General features: G+C 41.3%; 1 protein-coding gene across 8 annotated transcripts in view; it reads left to right on the top strand.

Moving 5' to 3' along the window:
• The window catches only part of nlgn2a (neuroligin 2a), a 157,047-nt gene that overhangs the window by 93,626 nt on the left and 50,461 nt on the right, over window positions 1–12,960 (top strand). For 4 of the 8 annotated variants that reach the window (XM_029526001.1, XM_029526003.1, XM_029526005.1 and 1 more), the window contains one exon: window positions 7,777–7,926. In XM_029526001.1, coding sequence (XP_029381861.1) covers window positions 7,777–7,926 — 150 coding nt within the window. Of the gene's footprint in view, window positions 1–1,874; window positions 1,898–7,776; window positions 7,927–12,960 lie in introns of all 8 variants that reach the window. The other 4 variants (XM_029526008.1, XM_029526007.1, XM_029526006.1 and 1 more) reach the window with 3 other exon arrangements.

Here is a 12,960-nt window from a genome sequence, read left to right as displayed (position 1 = left end):
GTGAGATGCAAAAGAAAGAAGAATGGATGGATGGGCAAAGAAAATGAAAGAGGAGTGCTTGTGCTTTTTGGAGATGTTATTGAGCCAAATAAGAATATGTTGTAAGAGAGGCCAGGACGGCTATGCTTACTCCCAGTTGTCTCTTTTCTCTGCTTTCCTCTACTCATTTCTTTCTTTTTCTTTTTTGTTTTATGCTTTGCCTTGCCCATAGTTGTTCTCCTGAGGGAGAGGAGAAGCACTACTGTCTGATTTGAGCAAAGGGAAATAGATGAGTTGAACTGCAAATGCAGAGAGGAGAGAGGGAACGGCAAGTGGCAATTCCTGAGATATCCACTTGAGGCTGTCTCCGTAAATGTTTCAATCCCCGTAGAGTCCCCCATGGATGTTGAAATGTCCAACTTCACAGCAGAAATAAGCTTGTTTACACTCAGTTAGGAAAATAGTCTTGGTCTTGGTCTACGCTTGACCCAACCACCAAAATGTCAGCTCCACAGGCATCCTTCCTCTGCTGTTTCTGTGTTAGCTGGGAGATCAGTGAAACCAGCGCTGGCAAGATGGCAACGGTGGAGCAGCTGACTCCTAGTTTCCAAACTGCTCTGACAGCCAGCAGATTGTGACAGCCACAATAATAACTATGTGGCTTCATCTAAGTTTTTCTGGGTCACCATGTGTCCATGACAATTAATATCACCAACAATCAGTTTGAATGAATTACTAGCCTTGATAACTGCTACAGAGCACTGGATGGATACAATAGATATGCAGTATCTTTGAAGCGAGGCCATTTGTTAATTTTGAGCAGGTGCGTTGGTTTGGTCTGTGGAAGCATATTGAGCTGAAACGTGGGTGTTTGCCCGCTGTTGCAGGAAGTGAAGTTGGTGTAGACAGAATACAAACAATACCAGGATCATCCAGGCTCCATGCTAGTCCCCACAGTATCAGTGTTATTAGCTCAGGCAGACAGAGAGTACTGAGGTTTCCTTAATAACCGGAGAGCTGCAAGTTTTAGCCTCGCTACAATGTTTCATTTAGATTAGAGGCCTTTAACTTTAACTTGGAGTTATTTCTTGCATAACCATGTGTTTAAGTATACAGGCTTCGAACACAGATGTACTACATACACACAAAGCCCCTTGGACACCAGTGCCACAAAACCAGCAAAAAAATTTCATTCTGGGCAGAACATTTCCCACCAGCGCCTGTGTCTGCATCACATAATATCACTATCCAATAAACCCCAGAGGCGAGCACAGAGCATATGCCCATGCCAAAAATGGAAAATGAATGCATTTAGCAGTACCACAGCACAACGGTTTGAAGTAACGTGTCAAAGCAAGTGTTTTGTCGGGTTTTTAATCATCTTTCAGTCGAGTGCTGTTTGATCCAAAAAACCTTGACAATGTAATAATCTTTTACAAGGCAATATAACTTTTAATTATCTTCATATAATTATGCACTGTTAAGAGGCTCACAGTATACTTGGACTGATGCTCAAATCAGCTGCCAAATAGCCATCTTTGAATGGAGGCAACCCACAATAATACACAGGATAGGCCGTTGTTTGTAGGATGGTTTTCATTTCATGACAAAAGTGTGACTGCAGTTAACTATCAGACTGTGACTGTCAAAGCTTTCTGTGGGCAACTGAAAGCATGTCAGAAAAAGAGATTTTGACATAGGACTTGGTATTAATGCCATAATATTTAATTATTATGATTTGCAATAACATTAGTGTGACAGAAAGGAAGTAATAAAAAGAATAGCTGGACGTGACAACGTGACGGATGATCGTTAGAAAGCCACGTTAACACCTCTGCTGGTTAGTGTTCATCCTGTGTTGATGTTAGAACCTGGCTGCATGGAAGCAACAGGAGACATTCATCAATCTGTGAGTGTTGTTAATCAGTTAGAACCAGGCAGAAACACATATACACAACTACTTTGTCGCCATTATTGTAAAGAGAGAGCGGGCCGAAGACAGTCCAGGGTCCAGCTGCTTCTCACAAGTTTTATTATAACAGCGCTTGGACACACACACGTCCCAGATGCAATCAGTGTGGCCTTTGCCTTGATCCATTGCGCTCTAACGATTAAGCCTTAGCCCGGCTCACTGACCTATAGGCCAGCTCTGCTGCTGTGCATCTCATTACATCCCATTCATCACTGCACGTCTGTCTCAACCTCCAGCCCTCGATCACATCAGCCTGCCAATGACCTCCTACTGACCGATACGCAGACGCACATTCATCTCATTAGCAACAGACGATCACACAATTCAGCGGAGTTCATGAGATTTTTTTTTTTTTTCTTTCTTTCTCTTTTCCCCTCTTTCTGTCTGCAGTACATTTCAGTTTCATTCGGCTTCCCCTCAAAGTCTGTGCAAATTAATGTTTCTGTTTCCAACATCAGATCCTTGGCAATTCCTGCTTTATTTTTTTGTCAAAATAACTCACCTCAACACCTTCAAACTTGCATTTCTCGCGCGCCATCAGTAATATTTGGCAGATTGTCTAAGTCATAGAAAAATGCAGTTTTTTTTACTGTACACATTTGCATGCCATTGAAATGAAGACCTTAATTTCTGGTGTATAAAACATGTAAAAACAAACAAAACAAAACATTTCCTTATGTACAGGAAAAATTCTCTTGGATGGTTGTGATTTGGCTTTAGCCCCCAGCTAAAGAAATAAGTTTCCATAAATTTTTTAATCAATATTTTTCTTGATGTTGAGGTTGCATACATAGTGTAAATCCTTTTTCCAGTTAACATTTCAATTTTAAGCATTTAAGATAAGCCTTTGTAATAATCTTAGTCTATTATTACTGAATTTGCAGATCAAAGAAATACAGAAATGTACATAAATGTGTTGCCCCCATTACACTGTTGCATATCTTCACCACTCTTTAACCTTTCTGTTAATTGGACCACTAGCACAAAGAGCTGTATTTTGCGCACAGATGACAGTTCATTATTTGCTATGAGCAATTTCCTTATTATTACAGCTTGGAACATCAGTGCAAAAAGGTCAATATTTATCTCCACCTCACACCTACATGTGCATCCATACACACTCAGCCGCCTAGCCATACTAATGAAACTGGATTGTGGAAAAATCAAGCCTAGGTGGTAGAAATGATCATTTGTCGAAGGTACAAAATTCAATATGCTTAGCTATTCCCTCTTGAGTTGTCATTTCACTCCAACAAGATCCAGTATCCTTTTAATTATTGCCCTCTGTAAGGAGGAAGGCCTCCACTCTGATTTCTGCACGCTTAGTTTAACGTATGGGAAGATGTTATCGCAGCAGGTTCCTGCACTTCGCTGTAATTTATGCCTCTGAAACATCCTCCACGTCCCCCAGCTGGTGGAGAGACCAAAACAGTGGAGCTGGGCCTGTGTTTGTGTATGATGTTAATCTTTGGTTTACCCTCACTTTTTATAGAATATATAAACAAGAAAAATATTGATGCAGACTTTGCAATCTAAGTCACAGTTACACCCCAAAGATGCGCTGCACCTTGTCTTCCCACTAGCTGCTGGACTCGTCAGCGTTTTCTGACAGCAAATATCACTTCCCAGAAAACCAAAACCTGAGGTAATGCACGCCACCACACAGTTCCATCGCCATGACTAATCAGCCATCTGATTACACGGTGGAAAAGGAAGAACCCACTTCTCATAAGGAGACCAGGGGGTGCTGGAGGGTGGGGTCTCTGAGGGCAGCATTGGGCGGTGTGCTAAACTGGAACACTCAACACAAGTTTAGCCCTAATCATCTCATTGTCTCCGTTCTGCTTGAAAGGATCAGCAGCCATGCTAAGCTCCTCTGGGTACCAGACCTCAGCTGCTCTCTGCCATCTTGCTTTGTGTTTGTCGTTGTTTGTGTTTGCTGAATGGAGCTGCCCCCCCCCCTCCCTTTTTAATTTTTTTTGCAGCGGCATTGTTCAGGTTTTTGATTTTCTTCACCTTTTCAGCTTTTGTTTTTGGTTAATTATTTCTGTTTTGTCTGAAGTATGTGGTGCTGCTGTTGAGCTGCCGTTTTGATTTGAGAAAGGAACAGAGCCTGACTTTCAGCCTGTCAACTTATACGCGTTTCCTATCAGCAATAATTCACATCTGTTTTTCTTCAAAGTATACGACCAGCTGTGGAGGAAGAAGTTTATTTTGCTTTGTTAAGGTAATACCGTTGAAAAATCCCTCGTTACAAACAAGAGACTTTAATCGAAAATAGCATTGCTTTCATCCACTTCATACTATTCCAATACAGCTGAGAGGATCAGGGCATTTTCACACCTAAAGTTTTTTGCTCTGGTCTGATTTCACACAAAGTGAACTAAAATCAGCCATTATAAACCACATGATATACTAATATTGGTCAGATTTTCTGGCATGAAAAGGAAAGTGAATACAGAAAGGTTTGTGTTCTGGACTGTGATAACCTAGAAATGGCATCTTCAGCACCAAAATGTGAAATGGTGCATTGTCATAATGTTGCACCAAGCTGATTCTGCTCATGAATATCTTCATGAGCTGACAGAGTCAAAAAGGCAACATATATCACTGCCAGTTAACCCCAGTTAACTCTTCCTTGGCTGTTAACATTAAAGCTGCCAACTTTGCTGTCTGCTACCTGCCTTTTGTGTGAGCCTCCTCATCCCAGAATGCAAAGCAAACCTGGATGCACGAACCATGAAGCTCAAACGTGTGTGTTTGGATCGAGTTAAGAACAGCTCCAGGGTTTGTTTTGGGTCTGCACTCAAGTTAGATTACGGTTTTTACCACAGGGGCTAAGCACTCTTTCATAATTGTATTATATCTGCTATCTCCTTCAGTTGGGCATGTGAACCATAATGTATCAGCTTGTTTCTTGTTTACCATCTGCCAATAATCGAGCAATGGATGTTTAGGATTTGTTGAGGCTTTGCATGTATATTCTGGACACTGTTCCATTTCCCAAACAGCCTCCCTCGATGGAACAGCACACAGGGCAGCATGTCACACAGCACCTGCTCTGTTTGTTTGTGAATAGAATAAGTCATGGAAAACAAATGATATAAACATTACACATACGCCACCGGTTCTCCAGCAGAATTGGTGATCTGATTAGATTTTGAAGCATCTTGCGGCATAAAATTTGCATGTTTTAAAGAGCTAAATGTTGGTACCCTAGGCGGCCTGGTGGGTTTTTTTGTTTATTGTTTGTTTGTTTTTTTTATTTCCAATAGGGATCAGGTGTGGCTAAACACCAGCCCATCTGTGGGCATCACATGGTAAAGTTTAGTTGTGATATAAACACAACAAAGCCAGAGGCAGAGAGAAACAGAGAGAAGACAGGAAGAGAGAGAGAGAGAGAGCCTGTAACCCCCGAGGACCTCAGTGCTGTCTGTCACTCTGCCTGAACACTTTGCCTGGTAGCTGATCCACAGACACAAAGTCCACAGGTCAACTCAGACAGCCTGCTTGGTGTGTGTGTGTTAGTGTCTTGCGTGGATGTGGGCATGTTCGCCAGAGCGTCTGTATCTGCATTCTGTCTGCCACGATGCCAGCACCTGTCAATCTTCAGGATGCTTAGACCTGTGTGTGTGTGTGTGTGTGCGTACACAGAAGCACGGCGCGAGGAAGTGGGTGTGCGGCCACTTGCGGCTAATGAAGTGAGATCCAGGTAGAGATGTGGTGAAGGGCATCAAGGGGTTAGAGATGCACAAGAGTAATATGTTGCCACGGCAACAGTCAATGAGACTGTGTCCACGTGACAGTGGCTCATGTAGAGAGACTGAGAGACCCAGGGAGAGAGAGAAGGGATAGAAACAAGTCCAAGTGAAGCAGTTGCCATAGCAACCCTCCATTGCTGCTGCCTTTAAAATGTTCTCTCTCCTGTGTAAGAGTGTCTTACTGATACATCGGTTTTGTCGTTAAGTGTATATGTGTGTAAGTAGATATGTACGACTGTGTGTGCGCGTGTTGGCCTCGTGTATCACTGCTGAGATAGTATGCGTGTGTGTTCCATGTTTCAGGAGGTATTTCACATACACATATATATAAATATATGTTTATGAGCAGGGATCGAAATGAGCCAAACTCTCGCCATCTCTCTTCTCTGCTAACACATCCTGTAGCTGTTATTTATGTGGTTGTTTTGCACTGCTGCGCTCTCATATCCCCAGGCCTGCACACACACACACACACACACACACACACACACACTAAGAAACCAACAGGGGCTGTCACCGTGCCACTGCTCTAAGTCTTGTGTGCCATATGCTACCGTGGACTCCTGGCAGGCAGGAGTATCATTGCTCTCAATCTGCTGAGAGACTGGTTCAAAGGCTAACGAGGACCCATCACGGACCATCCTTCACACACACACATACACACTCACACACACACACACACACGCATACTAACAGGGCACTGAAGGAGCATTGACAAGTTGGAATAATCTCCATGCATTTTATAAAGAAATTCCAGAATTTATCCTCAAAAAGTATATCACATGAATAAAGTATTTCAGACAATGTGGCATTCTTTTTAACCGTTTTGAAGCAAATGTGAATAAATAAAATGTGTCTAAAAGGTTGCCAAATTAATTTTTTTACATAATTACACTCTAAAACTTACTTTTTGAGATAAAGTACTCCAGTAGTTGGAGAATGTTCCTTTTATGTTTTCTTTTTATTACCATAAGACGGAATCTGCTTACAATCTGTGCCAGTTCAAAAATGGCAGCATCCAAGAAAGCTGTGCTCTCGAGAGTTTCTCCATGGGGGAAACTGACCTAGAAAAAGGTTGATGTGGCTGTCCCAAAAGCACAGGGAGAGCTGTAATTTGCATTCCTAGGAATCCCAAGTTCCAAGGTGCAAAACAGAATGACAGAGGTATGGAAATCCATTGCAGGTATGATACACTAACTGCCCAGTGGCTTTTCATTAGCTGTTGATTGCGCACAGAAACTTCTCAAACAATAGCAATACTCCTACAGGGTTAGTTTAGTAGGTGTCCTCATGCCGTAATGGTGTTTTGGTTTTTGAATTATTTTACCAGTAAATGATGTTTGTGGTGCCCAATTTCAGTGCGTTTGCTGTGTTATTCCAGAGTGCTGTTTCACATGCTGTTAAAATGCCTCTTCTTTGCAGCAGAGAGCACTTAAGGGTGAACTTTGACCCTGATGCTCTAACCGCTCAGAGAGCGGGAGTTCACATTGTTAGCTCCTCACATTTGTACATTCTGACTTTAACTAATTACCCTGCATCTGACGTTGTTTTCATGTTTGCTTAGTCAATGAACTTGTGTAGATGGGAATAATTGCATGTAACTTCTTGCGTCAGTCTGTTCATCCAAGCACCCGAGTCAGTGATATACAAGTTAGCTTCAATATGCAACACTGCTCAGTGATTTTCTTGAAGCATTATTACTTTAATCACCAGGAAACATTTGATTACACTGTTGCAGAGGTGTCTCTTGTTATAGCCTCTTGCTTGAATCATTCCCTGAAATCTGAATTACCTCAAGCTCATTTTTAAGAGCTGGCATCCAGCTGCAAGGAACAGACTCGTTCTTAGACTCATAAAACGTACTGTTTTCATCCAGCTGAGCAATTTGCTGTTTGCTCTCAGTATATTATGGGCTAACACAATGTGTGATCAAAGAGAATACGAGAGGCGTAAATACAGTTATTCACTTTTTTCGTTCTGCTCAGTATTCCCTGCTTTATAATCTGTGTGTGTGTGTGTGTGTGTGTGTCTGTGTCTGTGTCTTTGTGTCTGTGATATTCGCAGATATTCGTGACCGCAGAAAGAAGCCAGTCATGCTGTTTATTCATGGAGGCTCCTACATGGAAGGCACTGGGAACATGTTCGATGCCAGCGTCCTTGCTGCGTACGGCAATGTGATCGTGGTGACCATGAACTACCGGCTTGGCGTCCTCGGTAAGTGGTCTGGATACTTTCTTTATTGTAAATGGATCGTGTTTGGTGCAGTCACATCCTGCAAACACACATTCATACTTCTATGTACTCAACGCAGCTCAGTATGTAAACACATATACACCAGTGCCACATTTAGAATTCAGTGTCTTGCTCAAGGTCATTTTCTCACATGAACTGTAGGACCTGTGGCTCAATCTGGTATGTGAGCAGCTCTACCTCGTGAAACACAGGCCCCCAATGGTCCTGTAGGTCCTGTATTTTATAAACTGAGACTTCCAGGTCATATTTGATTCTAAAGCAGGTCTCCTATATTAATGCTCCGGTATCGAGGCGTATAGTCCAAAGAGAAATACACCCAGTCTGTATTCAGTGAATAGAAACCAGCGTCAGGATCGAGCAGCCTCACCTCAATCTCAGCCAACTTTATTCCACAGTGCCTTGTAGGATATGGTTTGTTGAGCGTTTACCTGAAAGCTGCTGCATTGTTATTTCGAACGCTTAGAAACAGTTAAGACCAAATCCTCTCCTCTGATTGGCTGATGGAGCTTCTGTTACTAGAGCTGCAGCGAGCAGCCTGAGAGAGGAGCCCTAAAACTGCACCAACGTTTTTTTGCTTCTTAAGACCGCAAATACAGTGGCTTACAAAAGTATTCACATCCCTTGAGCTTTTCCAGATTTTGTCACAGTATGACCGAAAACATAAATATATTTTATTGGAGTTGTTTGTTTTTACAAATGTAACTGAAACGTGTGTTGTGCAACCTCTATACATTCCAATGGATATTAAGGCTTCAAAATAAAACAAAGGCAAAGTAAAATATGGGACGTCTAACAAAGTTGCAACGTCACACCTTATCCCACAGTGGTACGACATTACTAAGATCTGTTTCACTCCTTGTCATCCTACCAAACACAAAACAGGCATTGTGCACTCAAACAAGTCGATTTCTCACCTCAGACTATTCTTCCATTTTCTGAATTGATTAAGTCAGTAAAGGATGACATCAATACCATTCATCAATCTAATGACAACATGTATGGATGAAGAGTTCTCTTCCATATGGATTTCCTTTGTCAATTATTACAGTTTAAACGCTCTAGTTGTGTAATTGTTTGTTGCTTTCCTTTTCCGTGTTTCCCACAAACCATCACCCAAAAGAAAACAACAAACAACAACAAAAAAAGGTAATTTGTTATCTCCCTTCCATATTCCAAATACTCTAAACAACAGTGACTATATAACAGAAGGAAATGTTTACATTGTAAGGGAAAAATAGCTCAACTATTTTCTATGTTTTTCACAATCCTAAAAGTTTTTACAAACTTTTGATGTAACTTGTGTTTTGGAGGCCTTTCATATCTTGTCCAATGATTGCATGACCATACACATTTAAATTGATCCAATGTGATTTATTTAGGGATTCTTGGTCACAACAGTTTGTGAGGGATATTCAGAACACTAAAACAGATCTGTAATCTTGCACCTCCTTTAACCTCTTTGCATGTGAATTATTTATATGTCTGCTGGTTACATTGTGCCTGTATAGCTCCCAGAAATCCCTGTATTACAAGGAATAGGAACAAGCATGCAAATCAGATACAGGTGTGACATTTTTACTCACACTGAAATGCGCCTCACAATTTTTCATTTTAACTGCTCGGCCTCCACCTGCAGCCTCCAACATCCAGCTGTCTAGTTTTTGGCTGCATAGCTTGGACAGTAAAAAGGCTTTACAGGTTATGATGCACTTTTGAGTTGTTATTATCAGAAAGTGAGGGGGCTTTACAGGCCGAGTTCACCACGGCTACAATCCGCCCCCTCAGGACACTGTGAGACCTGCCACAGTCAGGTTTGGAAAAACTTAGAATCATCTGTCACCTCAGCTCTCCAGCATGAGCTCGTCATCCTTTTCCTGAAAATATACTCGACTTCTCGTCTTTGTCACTCACCACGCTGTCTCGCTCCGCTGAGACTGAGTAATTTAGCTTGGAGAGGAGGAACATGCCTCTGAGGAGGCAGGTGCTAACTAAAGGAAACTAAGTGCATTAGATATTTCATTAGCTGAAGAGAGAGTGGGTTGCTTGAAGCTGTTCCAAAATAGGCTGCCTCCCTTTGATTTGTTTATTTCTCTTTTAAAGGACATTACTTTGTTGTTTTTCTGAGTACTTACACAACCTTTACAATGGTGACAGATTTTCATTTGCATGCCATTACTTAAAGTGTTTCCTTTTTATTGCATCTTTATCTTTTATTCTTTATTCAACACAATTTTAGCTTCAAGTGGATAACTAAGTGCATCTAAAATGTGACTATTACCAGCAATGTTGGTGATGAAGCTGCCAGCAAGCCATTGTGTGTTTTCTTGTTACTATATTTCAGGGCTCTGCCTGAACTATGACAAGGAGCTTAAAGATCATTTTGTTTTTTTCCTAATTTGCTGATTTTCTTCTTGGTTATACGTGTAGATATTTCATGCTGACAGAAATCACATTGATGATAACAGTTCTGACAAAGAGATCAGTTTCTCTGTTTTGTAACAGAAAACTGATTACATGTAGGAAGTTTGATATGCTGGATTCATCATAGATGTGCCACATACTTTATTATTATCACTCTTTTACAGACACATATAAAATATAAGGTTGATAATTGTTGGATGGAATATGTTTTTGATGGTGGTTGCTCCCAGCTCTAGAACTGGCTTAGCTTACAACAGTGTCAATTATACTGTTTAACCGTGTATAACTTATGGCCAACAGGCCAATTCTTCTGGTTTAAAGGACTATGAATTTATTCAGTATATTATCTGATGTTTTCATTCTTGACAGTTGCTAGTTGCCAGAAAATTGACTAAATAAGGTTTCAGTTGGGCATGTATATTTTTTTGAAGAAGGGAAATGATCCTGTTTATAAGAGAATTTCAAGGACATGGATCGTGAACAGAAGTACAGTTTTAAAATAACTGATGGGTATCAACAGATACCCACGTAAACTGTTTGCAGAATTGGTACCAAAAGAATAAAGGAGATAGTGGTATTAAATGTCTGTCTGTAGATCTTTCTAATCTCCTCCTGTATTTTTGCCCAGTAACTTTACCTCTCTCCTTCCTGTAGTGTGTTGGCAACTTTTCCTCTTTCTGCATCTGTGACACTCTCATCACAATCTTTGAGTCAAGGAGAAAGCAAATTGAGACCAAATCGCTGTCATTTACATGCAAAGAAAAAGCTCCAGCTATCCAGCTATGGCTATGGTAAATACAAGAGCCATCCAGTGCAATTTGGCCAAGATTGGGAGAAATGTGAGTAATCTTTCACCCCGTGCATCCTCCTGTGATGGATGGCATTTTACTTTGACAGAGAGAGATACACAGAGAAGCCTGCAGGGGGTTTAGAAATGCCCATTTGTGGTTTAAAAGGTGGTGTGAGTCAAGCACGTGTCACTGCATGCATTCATGCATATCAATGTCTTCTCTGTGGATACACTGCAACGGGTCCTGCTTTGTTTGTGTTCCTGCTTCAGCAACCTGACATGCTGATTTGGAAAGCTGATGCACTAAATATTGATACAGGAGCTGGATTTGCTCATGTGAAATGTAAACTAGATATTTTTTGCCCAGACAGAAATGCTTATCTTTGCGTGAGATCTTCCATTTTCAACAGTCAGCCACCACCTGCACAGATTGGTTGTTGTAGCTGTGTTTGTGAGTTCACTGATTTGCTCTTTCGCAGCCTCAATCAGCAGTAACTTACTAAGCCTACCACTAAATTACTGTGAGAGTTGCAAGGTTTTGCATTTCCATATGTTTTAGCAATTTAGCAATGTATTTAATAACTAAGATCATATCTCACATCTCATAATACAGCTGTATCTTATTTCGTCTGGATGTGCTCCTTCTCACCATGACTCAAGATGGGTACTCTACAACAGCCAGCCATCCATTCATTATCTCCACCGCCCATCCATGAAAGGTCCCAGCAGGGGCTGGAACCAATCCTATCTGACATTCGATGAGGGTGAGCAACACAAGAGACATGTTACCAGCCTGTCCATGGGCTACTCAAAAACTTCTCTGCTCCTCGACTCAGAGATCTGGGTTTTCAAACTACAGACAGCTGTCCAGAACACACACCTCTAAAAAACCTAACTGGGAAGTGAAACGGTATTTGAGAAAAAATTGGGTGTGTTGCGTTACAGGCCTCAAACCACCGAACTCAGATTATCAGGATATCAGCCCAGACCTGGTGGTGGTGGTGCAACTGGTTGAAAGAAGTTATATGCAAGTTCTTTGTCGTTGTTACATTCCCAACATCAGCATTAACAGACAGCATTACCAAGAAACTCAGCCCGCATTTTACTTTTCTACTTCTTCAAGGTGAGCTGAACCTGAGAGTTGAAGCGATTGAAATAAAACCAACACACCTTTGATGTTGAACTGATATTTGGGCTGAGTTGGACTTATCAGTGAACAGCTGTTAATTTTAATGTTGGCCGCGAAGCAAACTGCAAATTTAACATACAACTCATTAAAGAGGTGTGTTAAAGGGAAAAATCCAACAGAGGTGGAAGACGTAGTATTGTACAGTTTATTAGCACTTCTGTCTTATTTGTGTTTCATGAAATAAGTCACACGCGTAGTATCGTCCAATATTATCAGTGGACGTGCTGCCATGATGTTTGTTATCAACGAGTATTGATAGCAAGAACATAAGCGTACTAATTGCAGCTTAATGACCATCTTATCACTTTAATATGACCTTGGTACTGGATTAAAGGAAACACATACAGCAGAGTACACTGAAATAACGGCACATTAGCATATTACTCCTTTTGAATTAGACTCAAATGGGGAAAACCAGACTGCACATCAGGTCTGACTCTGCTGTAGCAAGCAAGACAACCAAGTCAGCCAACCAGCTGTGCTCCCCTTTTCCATCTGACTACTTCTGCTGCGTGTTTCCATTTTTTCCCCTGTGGCAATGTGGCCATCAACCTATCCATTTGTCTGGAGAATTACAATCTTTGTATGCTGGGGT

Source organism: Echeneis naucrates, chromosome 18 (assembly GCF_900963305.1).
Source record: "Echeneis naucrates chromosome 18, fEcheNa1.1, whole genome shotgun sequence".
Classification (NCBI taxonomy): Eukaryota; Metazoa; Chordata; class Actinopteri; order Carangiformes; family Echeneidae; genus Echeneis; species Echeneis naucrates.
Note: the sequence above shows the minus strand (reverse complement) of the source record. Positions and strands in the feature narration are given on the sequence as shown.